Below are 19,690 nucleotides of genomic sequence, written 5' to 3' on the forward strand. Positions count from 1 at the left end.
TTCTGATTCTGTCTTGGTTAAGTCCGAAGTAGTCCTGATTTTGAACTGTTGTAGTCCTGTTTTAATTCCGGATCAGTTCTGGGTCTGGTTGAATTGGTGTGTAGTCCTCGTGTCTTGATACAGCCCTGACCTTGTTCTGCCTTGCTGCTTAATTAAAAAACTAGTTTAAGGTGTCCTGCACATGTGATATATATTTTTCCCTATTGAACAAAACTCAAAACAGAGCCTATTAATCTTTGTCATTTCTAAACCCCCCCCAATCCCAATCCCACATACATACTACCCTTTAGGGCTAAGCCCCGGGTGTATCAGATGTCTGCCTCCGCCTCTACAGTTCACGCGATTTATTTGTCCTTTGAATTAAGCTTCCTCTGTTGCTAAGTGTTTGTCCAAAACCCTTTGATTGTTCACCATCAAAGACTAAAGATAAGATTAATTCATTAAACTGTAACGTCGGACATTGTTTTATTTCTACTGTAATATATAACAAAACTAGGAAAATTTGCCCCTGCAGCTAAATGGGACAGGAAATAAAAAAGGCATGACTGGATTTGGCTTGACCTGGTACACTTCACAAATACTGTAACACTGATGTGATACTGCTGGCTGTGTCGTAGGTATCAACACCCTCCATAATCGAATTAATCTTGGTTGTTGATACAGGGGATTTACTTATGCATGACCTCCTTGCTCTTAAACAGTTCTGTTAAGGAAATGTATGTAGCTATGCATATGAGGAAGAAACCCCGATGGTGCCAATACAAATTTTTATCTGATGGTTCTGTACAGCCACTGAATAATATTTCTGGCCCATTTAATTTTGAATGTAGCTCTTTCAGTGCTATTTATAATTACTTTTCAGGTTTTAATTATTTTTATGCTTCAGTGTCACCAGCACTGACTTTTTAATGTACTGCAAAAGCAAATGTATTAACACGATAACTCAGAGACGGGAGAGGAAGTCATGACAGTATTTCAAATTTGGTCAAAAGTTGAATTGATGTTACAAATATTTGGTGCTTACCTGGTAAATTTATTGAAACGACACAGATGTACGCCGCAACTTAGCTTGTAGAAGAAAAAAACTGGAAGAAAGTAATTTTAATGTATCATGTGACAGTTGAGCAAATCTCATTAGGCTATTGTCACAATCAAAAAATGCACAATGGTTAATTAAAAAAAAGATTTTACTTTATACCTAGGTACATGATGAACTCCAACTTACCTTGTTTTAAAGCAGCAAATTAAATCAGAGCTTGAGGCCAACAAATTAAATCCAATTGAACGCCATCCAACTTATATTTTCCTACTATTTTACCTGTTTGCCTTCTATTAATTAGAATATAAGCACTAATGTACAGCTCTGGCCTGTCGGTGTCTTGAATAAACCTGCTCTCTCCTCCTCTCGTCACTGTGTGATGTGTTGGACAGGTCAGTGTTTCAGGTTAAGGTTTACTTTGCACCTGAAATCCTCCTTCCTGGTGAGGATTACACCCTGACATTATTGGAGTGAGCAACTTGGCAGAAGCCACTGGTGAGTATTGGGGTGAGCATTTCAGACTATATTGTTATTTATAACTGTCCTGTTTTCCTTGTCCAAGGTACATTTTCATATGTGAATCATACCAATGAGAATTAGTGAATAGCATCATTACAAATTTCACAACAACAACACGGTGTATTGATTGGCAGAAGAAGCAGGCTGGAGAGAAATAAAATGGATTATCTCCTCGGGGTGTATGCGAGAGCAAAACACCGCAGCATTTGTTAATACAAACTTTGAGGAATGTTATTTCTGTATGACCTTAGCTTCATCAGTAAGCGGGATTTATACTCATCATGTATGTGAATTCAGATCTTTGCAGAAGCATTTTAATGCGCTCGAACAGGTGAGAAAAAGATTATGTGGGCACATGGCAGGTGATAGGATTTGGCAGGTTGTTGAGGAAATGGAGAAGAAGGATTTAGATCATCTACCTAAAGAGGACAGAATAAATAAATGAGTTGCTTGCACAGTGTAGCTGTTGGGAATATCGCCTTTGATTGAGCAGAAAAGTTAGTGTGTTGTAATACTATTCTTGTAATGTTGACTTAACTACACATTCACTACATTATGGGACTGCAAGCAGTTGCATTTCTTTTATTACAAAAGTATTTAATATCAATATAAAAACTGTTATCCTATTGATCTTTGTGCCAAGAACAAATAAATGCATTCAGCCTTCCAAAAGCTTAATTTTTTAATTGTTAATTTTTTGCATTATATGGGAATGGCCCTTTATCCCTTTATTTGATAAGATAAGCAGAGAGGAATTTTTACAGTTAACGATCTGATGTGGTGGCATAGTGCAGCCACCACAGCACTAGTTCTGTACGACTATATAGTGGCTCAATAAAGAAATAACAGTAATAACAGAAATTCTGGGCCTGTTTGGCTGTTTTAAGTCTCACTGTGTGCATCAAAACGCCCTCGGCACAAATCCTATTTAAAAGAGTTTGAGGTGAAACCGTTTTTACTGTCACGTCTAATCCAGCTCTGTGATGAAAAACAAACAAACCCACCGACCCAGACGGGGAGGTTAATCAAATTAGTCCAAAGACCGTGACAGTCTAGAGGATCTGACCACTATGTTTTCATCTGTGAAATCAAAGTTGATGTCACAGAAATGATAATCGTCTGGAAAAACATCCGTCTTATCCGGGTTTTATGTTCAATCTTCCATTGTCCTGTCACGAGACAATTTGATCAACTACTATATATTCAATATTCAATACTACACTAAGACCATTTAATTAATTTTGTGTTAAGATCTCATTATATTTGCAGTGCACACACTTTGGAGCTGTTAGAATATTCGTGATCCTCACGCAGCTGAGCAGTAAGTGTTCTTCATCTGATTAAACAGAGATGTGATTAAAAACAGCAGTGGAAGTCACTGTTCTATCTCACGCAGTAATCTCTAATTGAGCTCAGCGGAGCTGCCCTGGTTACCTGGTGTTTCTAACTTTAACTCAATGACACACATTTTACAGTGAGGTCAGTGTCCTTAACAGAAAGGTAAATCTGTGTTTGCTGCAAAAATTCTAAAATGTAAACATATAAGTCAAAAGAGGATTTACATCCTTTAATGTCATTAAATATGTTGCCTAAAGTGTTCACTCAGCCATCCAAATCATTGAATTCAGGAGTTCCAATCCCTTCCATCAGTCACGTAGGTGTGCAGACTGCTCCTGAAAGCATTTGTTAAAAAAAAATGGGTCACTCTCAGGACCTCAGTGAATTCCAGCGGGGATACCATGACAGGATGCCACATGTACAACAAGTCCAGTTGTAAAATTTCCTCACTACTAAATATTCCACAGTCAACTGTTAGTGGTATAACAAAGTGGATGTGATCGGCATAAACATCAACTCAGCCACAAAGTGGTAGGCCATGTAAAATCACAGTGCAGGATCAGTGAATGCTGAGGTGCATACTGTGTAGAAGTCACTAACTATCTGAAGAGTCAATCACTACAGACCTTCAAACTTTATGTAACCTTCAGATGAGCTCAAGAACAGTGCATAGAGAGCTTCATGGAGTCTGTTTCCATTAGTATTTATTTATTTATATAGCACATTTAATTACAACAGGAACGTTGACCAAAGTGCTGTACAAGAATACAAAATACCTAGTAAAATAACCTATAATATTGATACCAAACATCAAATATGAATTAACAAATAACTCCGATGCTGTATTAAAAGCCAGTAAATACAAATTAAGATAAGATTTAAAAAGATTGACAGTAGGAGCCTGTCTGACGTGTAGGGGTAAACTATTCCACAGCTTAGGCGCTACAACTGCAAATGCTCGATCGCCCCTATGAACCAGCCTCGACCTTGGTATGGCTAAAAGCAAAAGATCTCTTGATCTAAGAGATCTGGTGATATAGTGAAGCAGCTATATCACCAAGCACAATGCAACGTTTCAGATGCAGTGGTGTAAAGCATGGCGCCAAAGGCCTCTAGAGCAGTGGAGATGTGTTCTGTGGGGTGATTAATCATGCTTTCAGTTTGGTGTATCTGACATACTATAGTATGATAAACCTTCTGAGTTCTGAAGACATGGATATTAACCAGAGCAATGACCTTAGTTATAGACACTATTTGAAGAAGCATTAGGATAAAGTCAAAAAAGTTGGCTTGAAGTTCTTACAGATTTATTGCCAATAATATAACACGTACACAAGTGTTCACAGCCTTTGCCACGATACTCAGATGTATCCTGTTTACACGGATCATCTGACAATTATTTCTACAAGCTAACTGGAGTCCACTTGTGGTAAATTCAGTTGGTTGAACATTAGTTGGTAAATGCACATACCTGTCTATATAGGGTCCTATTGTTGACAGTGTATGTTAGAGCACCAACCAAGCCATGACGTCCAAGGAATTGCCTGTAGACCTCAGAGACAAGATTGTATAGAGGCCTTAATCTGGGGAACTGTATGAAAAAAAAAATCTGCAGCACCGAAAGTCCCAATGAGCACAGTAGCCTCTATCATCCACAAATGAAAGAAATTTGGAACCACTAGGTCTTTTTCTAGAACTGGCCTCCCAGCCAAACTGAGCAATTGAGGTAGATTGCTCTGAGATTGATTTCTGTTGTTTTAGTGTAAGACTGGGGGCTGTGGGAGCACTGCAGTTTCAAATTCCTGTGTATGACCTGAACAAATGGTTTTTAACAGTAAAGCTGACTTTGACTTTAGGAAGGACCTGTATTGGGGAGGCAACTAAGAACCTCATGGTCACTCTCACAGAGCTCCAGCATTGCTCTGTGGAGAACCTTGGAAGGCAACTGATGGACTCTCAGACCACAATAAACAAAATCTGGTCGGACGAAACAAGGATCAAATTCTTTTTCCTGGCCAATATCATCCCAGCACCACATCTCCATCTACAATGATGGTAGCATCATTCTGTGGGTATGTTTTTGCTTTTTAGCCACAGGAACTGTGAGAAAAATATCAAGGTTGGAAAAAGGAAGGGAAAAGACCACAGACTGGGTCAAAGTTAATCTTCAAACCACCTTAAACACAGAAATAATAACAAAGGAGTGGCTTTGCAACCAGAGGCAAGATTTGAACCCGACTGAACATCTTTGGAGAGATCTCAAAATAGCTGTGGAACAACACTCCCCATCAAACATGATGGAGCTTGAGAGGTTCTGCAAAGAAGAATGGGAGAAACTGACAAGCTTGTAGCATCATACTATTAAAAAAAAAAAGTAATTGATGCTTCAACAACATATTGAACAAAAAAATCTGAAATTAACTGTTAACTGTGTATTAGGTCAGTGTTTCCCAACCACCTTTCCGCGAAATGATCAGATGTGCCGTGGAAGATTATCTGGTTCCACCTTAGTACTGCAATCGGCGTGAATAATGGGCAGAACAATTACATTCTCTTCCACTAGAGGGCAGTGTAACTACCTTCTCTAATTAAATGGGTTGGCAACTTGCAGTAAAACAGAAGAAAACGAAGAATTAAAAAGTCATTCTGTGAGATGACGCAGTGCATAATAGCAATAGATAAAGTAGGAAAAAGTAGTCCGTCTGACCTGGGTCCTGGAGAAAATTCCGACCCAGATGAAGGCCCTTGCGTGAGTAGTGTTCAGAAGAAAGCATTAAGGTATACTGTGGGGACAAACCGAGCCAGTTCCACTATACCTCGTGTGCGGGAAAAAATAATTTCATGCTTTTTGTGACATTTTTGTTTGGTGGTGTGCCGTGTGATTTATTTTTCTAATGTGAAATATGTTGAGAAACACTGTCTTAGGTAATAGTTCTTATTTTTTCCTTTTAATTGTGGCTGGATGCAAGTAGCTCTGTTAGGATTTATCCAAAAACTATCACATCAGGTAATTCAAAACCATGGGTGAACTGGTCACCTGGTCGATCCAATCTAGCGCCAGCAATCGTTGATCCAATCACGTCTGTCTATTGTGACTGTTGTTAACCGAGCACAAAGATTAAGGACCAAATTCAGTGGCTGAGCAGAGACGCGTTACATGAACTACGTAGCACGCACCAGTAGAATCTCTAACGTGAGATGTTTAGGGGCCAGAAAAAGTGTACGATGAAATTTCAAGGCAACAACATGCAACTGATGGATAGATATTTAACAAGTATGGTGGTAACTAATATGGTATTTAACAGCATTCTGTTTATATTTTTAATGTCCATTTATTTTATTTTAATTTCACTGCGCATTTATAAATCTCCAAATGGTTGTTGTCGTGTATAAAAAAAGAATTGGTAGCACGGGTGAATATGATTTCACGGAACAGAGAAATAAAATAAAATCACGCATAAGTTGAAATTCTCTAAATACCGCAATTGGATATGTCTGCTTTGTTGCTGCCTTCAGCAGATGAGCGATTTTTCTTATTTCGTGTATCGAAATTTTGAGATTACGAGGCGCATTGAAGTACTCTTATGTCTTCTTTGTATTGTACTCAGCTGTCGTGGTTTGTACGGATGTACAGTATGTGGGAGGGGGTAGCTGCTTAGCAAAAGTCCAGTGATGTGAAGAACGAGACAGACTGGAGGCCGGTCTCAAGCGTACATCTGTCGGCCCGTCGGTGGTCACTCGGTCGGTCTGTCGCGATGGATTTCGTGCTGAGCGGAGTGGCGGCATGCGGCGCTTGTGTGTTCACCAACCCGCTGGAGGTCGTCAAAACTCGCATGCAACTTCAGGGAGAGCTAAAGAGCCGCGGATCCTACCATATTTATTATCGCAACGTCTTCCACGCTTTTTATACTATCGGCAAAGTGGAAGGACTAGTGGGATTACAGAAAGGATTAGTACCCGGGCTATACTATCAGTTTTTTATGAATGGAGTCAGGCTCGGGTCGTACGCCATCATAGAGTCCTCGGGTTACATCCACACCAATGGAAGGGTCAACGCTGTCAAAACCACAGTAGCAGGGGCTATGGCTGGAGTGGTGGGAGCTGTGATGGGCAGCCCCATATACTTGGTCAGTAGCTGGCTTTGCCCACTTGCCTTGTGAAAAGTTATTCAGGCGTGACCTTAAAGTGAACTGTGACTTTCACCTGTGGTCAATGATAAACTTAAATTGTCTCCACTGACAGGTGAAGACTCACCTGCAGAGCCAGGCCACCTCCTCTATCGCGGTTGGTCATCAGTACAAGCACCAGGTAACCTGAGAAAGTGAATGTGCGAATATGAGTGGGAGGCATCAACAGTGTCCTAAAATGCTGCTCGTCTTCACCACAGGGGATGACCCACGCCCTGGTTGCCATCTACAGAAATCATGGCATTCTGGGACTGTGGAGGGGCTCTAGCGCTGCAGTGCCGAGGGTCAGCGTGGGGTCGGCCGCTCAGCTGTCCACCTTCTCCTCCTCCAAGGAGCTCGTCATTGACCTGCAGGTTGGTGTGTGGCTCATTTGCTTTTGACATGAAAATGAGGTAGAAGGCGGCTCACAGAGGGAGTTTTGTTTCTTCACTACTCCACCATGTGTGCATATTTTCCATATGTCCACACTGTTTAAAATAAACATGACTGTTTTTTAGAGTCTGCTTGTATAGTGAGTGTCGGTTGGGTAACACATCTGAACACTCCTTATTTACATTCTTGTCTAATTACGAGACCAAATCAGAACTAGAGGCTTGAGAAGGTGATTTACAGTCAGTAGCTGTTTACAGGCTCCTAAAGCGCCCGCTGTAACACTGACAAAGCGCTCTGTATTCCACTCCCCTGGAATGGAAATTCGACACCTTTTATTGGCCCCCTGTTGAAAACACAAGGCTTGCGTAACTAGAGCATCAGTCTGCATGATGTAAATCAGTGACCCAGCTCTAGTTTTAAAAAAAGAGTTCCTTAATAAGAAATTCCCAAAAAATTATATTAGCAAAAATCCTTACATTTGTGTATACTTTTAATTTACTACTTCCTTGATTTGGCTGACTTACTTTACGCTGTCCCAACTGGTTGGTTGTGTGAGTAAGAATGGAGGTGGACTTGAACATACCTCCCATCATCTCAGCCATTACCTCATGCATAATTAGCTTTATTAAACCAAAGAAGAAGAACTTTGTATTTAGAATAGAAAAGAATAAAATTGCCCTTTGTTGTCATTGTACGTGTACAGCAAAATTGTGGGTGGTCCACACTAACTGTGCCAGAATAAAATAACTAAAAATGGAAAAAATTGGTAAAAAGTATAAAATCAAGAGCGATAGCTGAACTTCTATGACAGTCCGGACTATGACTAATTTGGGTGTTATTGTGGTCATTGGGCAATATATTGTCTTTCTTTCCTGTCCTCGTCAGTGAGTCGGGCTTTCCGTCTTTCACAGTGTGCTTCATAAGGATGGACAAATTGGCTAATGATTTCAAACAGATGGTGGGAACTGAAGCGGTGCAGAAGAGACAAAATTATTGCCGTAGAGTTAAAAAAAAAAATGCTGACATGCTAGATTTTGAGTCAGGACATTGCAAGGTGTTGTGCAAAGCTCCCTCCATCATATGGGTTGTGCTACAGCCGGGCTGACACTATGCATTAGACAGCTCTCTCTTCCATCATCATCAAATACCAAATAAGGGGATATCTTTGGGGAGTCCAGAAATTTCAGCTTGAAACATCAAATAGTTTCTAGATATTTGTTTAGAGGGTGTGCTTAAATATGGGACTGTAATAGCTTTATTATATTGGATGGTAAGAAAGACAAGTGAAAATGTCAGGCTTTTGTCTTTAACTGTTTTTGAGAAACTCGTGTTAAAGATTGCCTCGGATTTCAAAGTGTGACAAAACTTTGAAATGTATCGACGGATGATTTTTAAATTACAATATGTGTTAAACAAATAAAATTTCATATATCCAAACGTTGGGCTGTATTAGCAGGTGAATCGGAAGGTGCACGGTAACTTGAGATGGAATGACCTCGATAATAATAGAGCCTCCTTCCTCTGGTTCGCTGCACGTAACCGTGCAATTATGAGGAGTTAAAATTAGAAGTGGCTGCACACATGCTGCTATCTTGATAATGACTTATTCCTCTACTTCTATTGCAACCGCAGGCCCACGTGTGCACGCTCTCTAAACCTGTCCATCCTGTAATATTTTCTTCTGTTGCCAAGGTGTTTCCAGCGAACAGCTGGCTGGTGGCCCTCAGCGCCGGCATGATCAGTAGTGTGGTGGTGGTGCTGGCTATGACTCCTTTTGATGTGGTGAGCACGCGGCTCTACAACCAGCCCGTGGATCATTTGGGCAAGGTGAGCACAGGGGCCAGACTGGGGAAGTATGAAGTGAAGGGAAGATCCTAGCTCACGGCGTGGTTGATATGTTTTCATTGTATTCATCCTCTGTGAATCCCTCATTGTGTCATCTCCCATTTGTGTGGGAGAAATTGTTGGTCGCTTGGCTCCAGGTTTAGACAAGAAAGATTGCTTGAACAAAAATACAAGGTGGGTGTAGAACAAGAACAATCATTCTTTTGTTTTTTAGGGTCAGCTCTATAAAGGATTTACTGACTGCTTTTCCAAAACCCTGAAGAAGGAGGGATTGACGGGGCTTTACAAAGGCCTGGGAGCGTCTTATTTCCGACTCGGTCCACACACCATTCTTTCGTTGTTTTTCTGGGATGAACTGCGCAAATTCTACCAGCCGTTCAGATAACACCCGGGACGAAGACACTGGAAAATGGGTAACTCATTATGTTCTGAGTGCAGAAGGTTAAATGAATCGTCGTTTAATGAGTTTATGATTATCCGGTGGATGGAAACACCTGAAGGTGTTCTAGAGCAAAGGTAATGTTTTACACTCCAGTTAAAAAAACACTTTAGAGTCAAATGTGTCAAGAATGAAGGTGAAAATGTTAAATTATTGAGCTGCTGAAGGATATATTAACTGCACTTGTCACATAGAACCATACAGTATGCTGTATGTCCTCCAGAGGAAATTCAACACTGTACCTTTTCTCTAGCTCTTAAACTCCTGTGTACTGAGGATACGAGGTCAATGTCCTATTATTCTGTGTGTCTGGGAATTAGGAAAATCTGATCGTGATACAAATTCCCCGCAGCAGCCTTGTGCTTGTTTTCAGGTGATGAAGAGTATTCTATACTGTAGCAACATAGTTAATCATTTTGGCCTTTAGCAATTTCCCTCAAGCAACTTTGCCTTCGACTCATTAAAGCCAATGAGAACCAGTTGAAAACCAAAACTTCTTTAAACTTTTTTTAGGTCTATGTGGAGTTTCCTAAACTTTCTAAAGACTGCAAACATGCCAGGCTCAAGTTTTGTGAACTGTATATAATTGTGTGGATGCCCTCAAGGGCATCCACACAATTGAGTTCCTGTTTCTCTTTATTCTTTATTCCACTATTTTATTCTAGTTGCTTCCGTACACTTTTTGGCGCTTAACTACTCCCACAGTTTTTGTGCTATTTTCACCGTTCAAATCTTAAAAAATTCTGCTCTTTCCGCTAAAGTTGAATTTTTTTTGCAATATTTTTTGCCCATTTCTGCCATATTATCAGTGGCCTCACTGATTTTCCTTGCCGGGTTGACCTGTGTTTTAGCTCAGTGAGATAAGCATCCGTTCTCAGACTGGGAGGCCCGGGTTCAAATCCCGCTTATGGCAACATTTCTTTCAGTTAACAGTTAAACTTTTTTAACTCTTTTCAACACAAATTTCAGCTTTTTCACCCCTTTTCAGCAGAATTTTCAGTTTTTTCACCACTTTTCAGCACAAATACCAGCTTTTTCAGCTGTTTTCAGCAAAAACCTCTTTTCAGCAGAAATTCTGCTGATTGAACTCTTTTCGGCAGAAATTCTGCTCATTCACCTCTTTTGAGCAGAAATTCTGCTGATTGAACTTATTTCAGCAGAGTTTTCACCTCTTTTCTGCCCAAATTCTGCTTATTCACCTCTTCTGCAAAATTTTCAGCCTTTTCACCTCTTATCAGCACAATTCTCAGCAGCTTCTGCTCATTTCAGCAAAATTGTCAGTCTCTCCACCTCTTCTTTCTGAGAATGAGTTTGGCGCAGTGAGATGAGTAGCCTTGAGACCAGAAGAGCCAGGTTTGAATCCTGCTCAGGGCAACGTTTTTTTCAACTTTATACTTTTTCAGCTTTTTTCAGCAGACATCTTCAGTGTTAAGGCATCCACACAGCATTTTCGCAGGAAATGCAAATTTTTCTAGTTGAGCTTTGAGTTTGAGTAGGTCAAATGCATCCTAGAATATAGTTACTGTCAAAACAGTATGTGGAGAAAAATGTTTCCCAGCCTTACAAAAGGATAAATATGTAACGTGGTTAAAGGCAACTCTAGGACAAAGGCTTTGTTTCAAAATGACTTCTGCAGTAGACAGATTTCCTCTTTAGGTGAAGAAAGAAAACTCCACTAACATGAAATATTTTAGGCCTCATAAACCAAAGCGAGTATCCAGTGGATCTGCCAAAAAAAAGGATGTGAAAGCCAATGCTCTCCCTAAGCATGTGGTACTGTATAATAGCAGGAGCCGTTACTCTTAATATACACATCAAAGCGGCTCCCTCCATTAAATTAGACAAACAACAACAACAACAACAAAAAACTGCACATTTTTCATTGCCATACATGACACATTTCATAAAAAGTATTGTGTTTAAACACTGATGGAGACTGGCCCCTTTTTTCTAAATGTAAATGGATTATAACTGCACTGGTACATTTGTTGAGTGTGCAAGCGCGGGTTAAAGTATTTCACTGTCATATAAATTTATTTGTGACGTTGACAAAACATTCAAACGTTCAATTAATTATTGCCATGAGTTAGAAACCTTACTGCTGCTCTGCTAAAATGTCTTGGTTAAGCAAAAATCTGTTGGTGAAGCTAGTTGGTGAATAGTGTGCCTTAATAAACCTTTAGGAATAAAAGCGGTCTATTTTAATATGTTACAGACGTGACGTTTATCAGCTCGTCCACTGACTCCATCTGCTTGAGTTTTGGTTCTATGAAGTGTTCATAATTGAGCCCAACAGTCAGATTGCCATGAAATGGAAACTGTTGGTAACATTTTGCAGTTCCACAAAACTTTGTGGATTTTGATGCTTTCTTAATAAGTGTAGGATGCCCATGATTTTATTTATATGAGCATTATTAGTTATTCCCGACCACCTTTGAATGCAACAGCACAATGTGACATGTAACAAATGTACTGTAGCTCTACGAATAGAGTTCCCTGAAGTTTGTGACAGAAGGCAGGAAACTGTTATTTAAGTTTATTAAATATTATGAAGTTTTGAACTTCAAAAGAATTGAGTTTTGGCAATTTTTCTGTTTTTAAATGTGTTTTTCTTGATATAATTATGCTCATTTGTTCTTTGTATATGGTTCCTTATGGAGTTTGTTTTTTGTTTTTTTTTGTAAGGGAACATGATTTTTTTAATTTTTATTTTAATTGTTAAGGTGGTATTGATAGGTGTACTAGGCAGCAGTGCGGCATATCCAAATACTGATGGAACAATTTTAGGGTGGATCAAAATATAATGGTGCTGTGGTCTTTGCATGGAGCCCAAAGGGAACATGGATTCTTCCACATCTGTCACTTCAGTGGTTTCATGAGACTTCTGTCAAACAAAAGTTGTGCCAAAAGTTGTGTCATTAACAATTACCAATCCAGCTCTATTCTATTACACCGCAGTTCAATACCTTAGCTTTTAGTTATGATAAAGTCAGATTACAGCAAACTGAGCTGTTTGAATGCAAACCTGTATTTGGACTTTTCTCTACAGTCTCAGTAAATAGAAAGATTAGTTGATAGTTTTAGGAATAAAAACTTTAGAATTGATAGAGGCCTTGGAAAGGGAGCGATTTGATGCTCAAACACTATAAATGCAAAAAAAAACGTATATGTATCAACACTTTTGTTTGGAAATCTTTCAGTTCATTTCTCTGTGTCTCTATTAAACGATATTTGCCAAAGTTTAAACCTCATGACAGTTCTAAAAGTTATGTGTTATCGGTCATTTCATGGAGCAGCTTGGTTCAATTTCATGAATGTTAGAAAATAATTTTCCAACATGGTTTTTTGATATGTGGAATGGAAGTGAAGAGCAAATAAACTCAGACTTTTATTGTCCAACAGTGTGGTGGTTACTTACTTTGTTCAACAGTGTTGAAAATGTAAAATTTCCTGTGTGTTATTCTCAAACTTTACTGCATATGTCTTGTAGTACATTTATGTCATTTTCAAGATTTCCCACCATTGAGCAGCAGCTAGCTGGAGTTTCTTTTCCTTAAAAGAGATGAACTCACCGCTACATTGAAGAACTGGTAAAGTGATGAAGTTTCCCATCAGCTGGTAGAGAACAGAAAGTGCTGGACAAAATTTCTTAAATGACAATATCGCTCTGCTTGGCAGGTGACTTAAGAGGACTTATGAAGAAGTATGCTAACGTTTTCTAATTGGTAATGTTACAGTAGTTATTACTGGATATTTTTTTTCTGCGTGACTTTCTTTGTGCATGACTGGATGTTAGTTGCACCTCCAACTGGAAGTTAAGGTTAACCTTTCTGTGAATGCCTGATATCATAGTTATGAAAATCACCTGTGTCAACCTGCAACGTGACTCCTACTGCAGGAAGTAGAGATAATTATGTGTACACATATGAAAAGGGCCTTTGGCATAAGGATGACTGAAGGTGGCGTGTCTTTAATACTGTACACTTTAACAAAAAATGACTGAGAAAAACTGTTGACCAATATTTCACAGTTACACAATACTTTGCAAAAGTTCATGACAACCCTTATTTCTTCATATTTTGCTAGTGAAAATCAGGAACTCGCATGAAAATCCAGTGTAAAAAGCAAAAATAGAGTTTGTACAATTCTAACCTCGTCCATACATATTGATGATCTGAACTAAATAGAATATCGAATTTGATTTCATCCCTTCATAAGACCTGCTGCCACTGATTTTTAGTCCAGTCCTTGTGTAGTTTCGGATACTTATCACATGCAGAACTGAAAATGTAATCTACGTGATACAGTGCCTATGCAATAAAATGAATATAGGAGAAACATCCTGCCCTCTGAAAGATCGAATTAATGAACACAGATGTTCGATCAAAAGGCTTGATCTAACCAGCCCTGTTGCAAGACACTTCAATGATAAACATCCAAATTCACCATTATTGTTTCTAAGCCATTAAACTAAACCAAAGAGGTGGTAATATTAACTTTATCCAGAAAAAAAGCATTTTGGATATTCCGCTTTAAGAGTCTGCACCCCAGAGGTATGAATGAGGATTTTTCTATCAATGAGTTTTTGTGAACGGAACCTTTTTTATGTTTTTATTCTAATTTTATCAGTTAAATTATTCTCGCATGGGTAATGTTTATTTAATTAATTTTATTTATTTTTTCAGCCAAAGGAGTAGCATTCTAGACATCCCATCTTAACTCTACATTTTAGAGATTTTACATTTTAGAGACATAAACTAGGACCTTTTAACAAATGTGTTCCTATGGGATGATGTCCTCTTGTTTTTTAATTCAACTGCTAGATGAACCTCCTTTTATTATTAAATACTGCCTTGTCCCTTTTTTTGTGTGTATTCATAGTTTTCTTCTTATGTATTTCACACACGTGTTATTTTGAGACAGGTGGGGATTATGTCTCCTCCCCTCCTCATCATTAATGATCTAGTCCAGTATTTACTTTTGCGTGACTTAACCAATTAATCATTACCTACCTGTTATATGTCATCTGATCTATCTATGAAGTTTTGATTGGTTAATTTTAATTTTTTTTCTGTTTCCTGTCTTGTATTTAAGCAATTTTCTACAATGTTTTACTATGACCCTGATGAAGGCCACAAGCCGAAATGCGTTGGTCAATTATTAAAGTTGTTCATCTTCCCTTAAGTCTTGCTGGAGTTCCTGCATTGTGAATTCTTTCATCCTCTCCATGCACCTTGGAAGTAGGTGAAGTTGTGCCAGAAATTTTTGCTGTAGTTTCAGATACCTCAGCCAAACGAAAGTCTTCCTATAAAAAAAAAGGATGAGTGGCTCAAGCGTTCAATTTGCACTACATTTAAATCCATACTGAAATAAGGAACCTCATAAATTATAGTTATTAAATTGTTTATATAATGGGTTTTTGTGTTCTGTTTTAAAATAGGAAAGTTAGGAAATAACTACCTGAACAAAAACAAACACTGGTGGCTAAAAATACCTGAAGGTCAAGTTAGATTACTGAACACACTAGACTGTAAATATCCTGCAGATATGAACTTAAGCACTCTGACTGTGAGCTTACTGTGCGAGTGCCTCGGGTAAAGGGTACAAATTTTTGGAGACGCTCAAATTACAACACAAAATAATGAAAATATGATCAATATGTGATACCAACAGGAAGAGTAAAATCTATCACAAAAGTAATGTTTTTCTATTTTGTAAAACATAAAAGTAAAAGAATAAAAGTATGACCATATGAATATTCCTGTAATCTCAAAGTAGGGACTAATAAGTGATATTCCAGCAAAAGCTTCTATATTTGTTCTCTTCAGCCCACTTTGAAATGGTTTGCGGTTTACTCAGCGAGTTTAATCTGGTAAACTTTAGTTTGATGTTGATGCAAATTTGAAATGGCTCAACAGAAAGACACAGAGCTGCCAGATTACTTAAAAATATTTTGTCATAGCCGCAGACAGTGAAAATTGTTTCTGTGAGAATAAAGTCATTTTATTTGAATCCCTGGTGGTCAACAAAGTATTTTTTTATCCCCTTAGGTCACAATAACCTAAAACAGACATAATATTTCACACAAAAAACGTGACAGTGGCATTTGGACATATTAAAAAGGAAAAATCTGTAAACATTTACTGCTACTTTGGCTCCATACTTGACAGGCCAACCTCAGGCACAATATAATAACAGGCAGCATCATCACTGTGCTCTACACTGTCTTTTTTGTAGTGCTGACAGCGCCGGCCTTGTAGCAGAGGATCTGAGCCAGAAGGACACAGCTGAGACAGGCTGACAGTATGTGTGACAAACTCACAGGAGAGTTTCCATTTTCCTATAAAAAAAATTTCAAGTTGTTCCAGTTAGTATAACCACAACTATGCGGTTGTGCACATATGTCTGCTAGTAATTCTTAACTGCATACCTGTAAAGAAACAAAGGCCACACCCAGACAGCCTGCAAATGAAAGCAACACTGACAGAGTGGATAGTTGACCCGTGTGGCCGTTGTGATAGTTTGTTGTAGCTTGGAGAACCTGTAAATAACAAATCCACTAAATGTGTTCACCGTGCACTTAAAAAAGAAAAATTACAGTTCAGTGATCACATTTATCATAGAACAGCTCATAAATGAGGCAAGTTGATAAGTTGCTACCTTGCTTGCAATGAAAGCCGCCAAACTGGAGGCCTGTATCACTGAGATGACTGCTGCTGCTGCATAGGAGCGCAGGAGGAGCATTACACCACAGAGAGCAAAGAGGAGCAGAACTCCTGCAACAGAAACCACAATTATATATGAAGAATACAGCAACACCACAAGGTGGCGCTATTTGAAAGCACAGCCACCCTGTCCTTGAGGGACTTTGTTCAAACCCTACAATCACTACATCACTGTGTTGTTTTTTCCATGTTCAGATATAACAGCTCCAAATATAACACTTGGAGAATCTGGCTGATTTTGCATGACCACAAAAAACACAGAGGTTCTTTAATGCAATTCAGACCCTGCATGACCGCAGCTGATTCCTTAAAGTGTCACTCAAAGTTCATTTCTGTGAAGAAGCAGCCAAGTGCTGGAGATTTCCAATAGTTTCACATTCAAGTCATAAATATCATGCCTTAACCCGCTGATTAACTCCTGGAGTCAATTCAGATCCGGGCATTGTTTTAATTAATCCTTTACCCCTGAGAAATAGGGCCAAAAAAAAGCAACTGTGTGTTAAATCTCCAAAAATCAGTATCAAATTGAAAACGTAAAAACTGGGGGACACTGTCTTAACTGTCTTGACTGTCACTGTCACCGCTTAATTATTTGTATTAGTGTGGAGGGACCTGCCTGCCTCGGTGAAAGTATGTCATGTTGGACTGCTCTTTGTACTCTGCCTCTGCAAAATCTGCAGATGCATGTGCTCACCTCGGACCGTATCACCGCGATAATGGAGGATGAGGAAGACGATCGCCACTGTCTGGGCAAGCATGAAGAGCCTATCAGCCCAGGCACTGTTGAACAGTTCAAGTGAAATACATTTAAGGTAGCACAGAAAGAAAAGGTAAAAAAAATTAAGTCACCCACTGTGTTTAAGTTGAGAGGATTTGGGGTGTGCCTATGCAGGGCTTGTGCAAGTGAGTCATGCATGATGAACAGACTGAGAATTTGAACTTGAGTGGTGTAAAGCATGGCATGAATGGGAAATCCTACGAACGGTGTGATCTGCGCATCAGCTTACTTACAAGAATGGGAAGTTGTTTGCCATAGCGTACACAACAGGACACGAGAAAGCATAAAGCTGCAAGAAGAAGGCGCTAAGACTCAGACCCTCTGCACTTCCTCCCCATAACATCTTTATCAACTGAGGCAGTTGTGCTGCATGGAAACAACAGGGAATCAGGTGACATTTGGTCGTTAGAGGAGAAATTAATGGTCCATATCTGGACCAACATGAAAAAGACAGAAAGCACTCATTGCAAGTCAAACATCTGAGTCAGTCAGCGTCATTCTAAAATTGGGCCAAAATGCAGACGCAGAGAGGTAAACTGAGATAAAGAAAAAAACGAGCCGCTTATCAACTGTTTGCAGGTCGTCATAAAAGCAAAACACGAAGTCAAAATGGGGAAACTCAAAACGAGTGAATCATAAAGCTTGAACACACACACTGGGGGGAAGTGAACAGAAACTCTGATAAAGGACAATCACCTGTCTGTGTGTGATTGAGGCAGAGAGGAGACACGTGGGGGGGGACACAACTAATCCAGATCACACAGGAGGAGACAAGGAAGGCAAAACTAAAAACAAAACATAAGGAACAACTAACTAGGTGAGATAACTAATCGAGGGGAAGAGTTTTTAGACTAAATGTGCTGAAAACACACAAACCAAACATGAACATTAAACAAACTAGGAATCAAAGAGAATATTAAAACCTGAAAGTCTAAAATCTTAAAAATCCCCAGGACCACACAAGTGGAATGACCTGTGAAAGTCAAGGATAAATGTAGTTCTATAAATAAAGGAGGGAAACTGAAAATATTTGGTCTTTTTTGGTAATATGAGTAACAGGGTTGTATTGGTCAAAAGGACACACTCAGTGTGGTCACAAAAGACTAGAAAAATACTGGCACTGAACTTTGGTGTACCCATGGTGTTTGTACGTGGGCTTGATCATGTCTATTTATACTCTTCATTTCCCAGACTAAAGAGGTTACAGTAAGCAGGTTGTGCATGCATTCTGGGACACAATTATTATTATATGAACTAAAATGGACCTACAAAATCAAAACAAAAAACAAGCAAGCAAAGAAAAAAGTGGATTTACTCAACTTATTTTGGCTTATATTAAACATGTGAATTAGTTTAAAAAAGTTGGGAGAGTAGATAAAGATGCAATTTTGGTTTGCAAGAGGCATATGCATTTTAAATAGCATACTGGAACCATTTGTTCAGCTAGATTTACATTTTGCATCAGAGCAGTGTTTTATGCTTAAGAATTTTATGCATGGATTATTTCTAAATTCATGGGTGGGACTGAAAATGTCCTGCAATTCTGATTGGCTCATCTGTACTGAGAGCTGCCTGTGACAAATTTAGAATTTTTGGAACCGTCCCCTTAAAAAAAAGCCACATGGTAATAACCACATAAATACGCAAATATTCATGTGCATTGTGCTGTGGCATGAATCCGTTTCCCGCCGTCATTTGTTTCTGCATTTTGCATGAAGACGACATGCTAATGCGGTGGCTTAACCACTTGGCCAGATGTTATCTGCACCAGCAATGAGGGAGTCTTACAAAATGTTATGATGATTTGATTATTATCCATCATGATTATCGTGTAAAGGGAGGGAAATGCGATTGCGTTAGTATGTCTTTTCTTGTTTTGTTTCTTAAATGTGAAACTTCCCTGTTAATGAACCTCGTTTGTCATTGATACAGTATGCTGTGATCTGCCTTGAAACACATGATTAAATCACAGCGTCTTACCCAGGAATGTGTCCAGTATGATCCAGAATCCGGCAGTTTTGTTTAGTACGAACTTTAGGCATGGCACTGTAACACAAAAGAAAACTCTCAGACAATGAAGATGTACCTCAACGTCAGATCTCCAAATAAGTTTGCACTGTAGGTGGCAAAAGGCAAAAACCCCCAAAAAACCAACATCTTTACTTTCTCTCGTCCCCACGCACCCTCCGCCCAGCCCCCGCTATCACTCATCTGCATCTGGAAAAATTAAGTTTCCATTTCACCCGGTCGGTTGAAAGTGTCAGCCGGAAGCCTCACCGTGAAAGTGAAAGTTCAGGAAGAGCTCGTAGTAGCATTTTTCTGGCATTAAGTAAGTTACAAGAAACTCTTTGATGGTTGACGTGGCCATGGTGGCTCAGCCGTAGCCGGGAATGATCATCAGCAACAGGGGGAGTGGTCCAAAGGTTTCCCAGTGTTTACAGTGGAGTC

General features: G+C 39.2%; 2 protein-coding genes across 2 annotated transcripts; one reads left to right on the forward strand and one right to left on the reverse strand.

The window, feature by feature from the left end:
• The first annotated feature begins 6,464 nt into the window (after positions 1–6,464).
• Positions 6,465–10,677, forward strand: slc25a35 (solute carrier family 25 member 35). Its single transcript, XM_005735525.1, has 5 exons — positions 6,465–7,023; positions 7,139–7,204; positions 7,284–7,436; positions 9,148–9,282; positions 9,515–10,677. Exons 1-5 carry the CDS (start codon positions 6,652–6,654, stop codon positions 9,683–9,685), a joined length of 897 nt encoding a protein of 298 aa, XP_005735582.1. The 5' UTR covers positions 6,465–6,651; the 3' UTR covers positions 9,686–10,677.
• A 5,059-nt stretch (positions 10,678–15,736) lies between these two features.
• LOC102198534 (mannose-P-dolichol utilization defect 1 protein-like) lies at positions 15,737–19,647 on the reverse strand. Its single transcript, XM_005735526.1, has 7 exons — positions 19,520–19,647; positions 19,223–19,288; positions 17,476–17,608; positions 17,159–17,244; positions 16,400–16,515; positions 16,170–16,280; positions 15,737–16,079 (listed from the first exon to the last, which is right to left on the reverse strand). Exons 1-7 carry the CDS (start codon positions 19,608–19,610, stop codon positions 15,957–15,959), a joined length of 726 nt encoding a protein of 241 aa, XP_005735583.1. The 5' UTR covers positions 19,611–19,647; the 3' UTR covers positions 15,737–15,956.
• Between the last annotated feature and the right edge of the window lie 43 nt (positions 19,648–19,690).

This window comes from Pundamilia nyererei, unplaced genomic scaffold, assembly GCF_000239375.1.
Source record: "Pundamilia nyererei isolate P.nyererei 1_Seehausen unplaced genomic scaffold, PunNye1.0 scaffold00064, whole genome shotgun sequence".
NCBI classification, from domain to species: Eukaryota; Metazoa; Chordata; class Actinopteri; order Cichliformes; family Cichlidae; genus Pundamilia; species Pundamilia nyererei.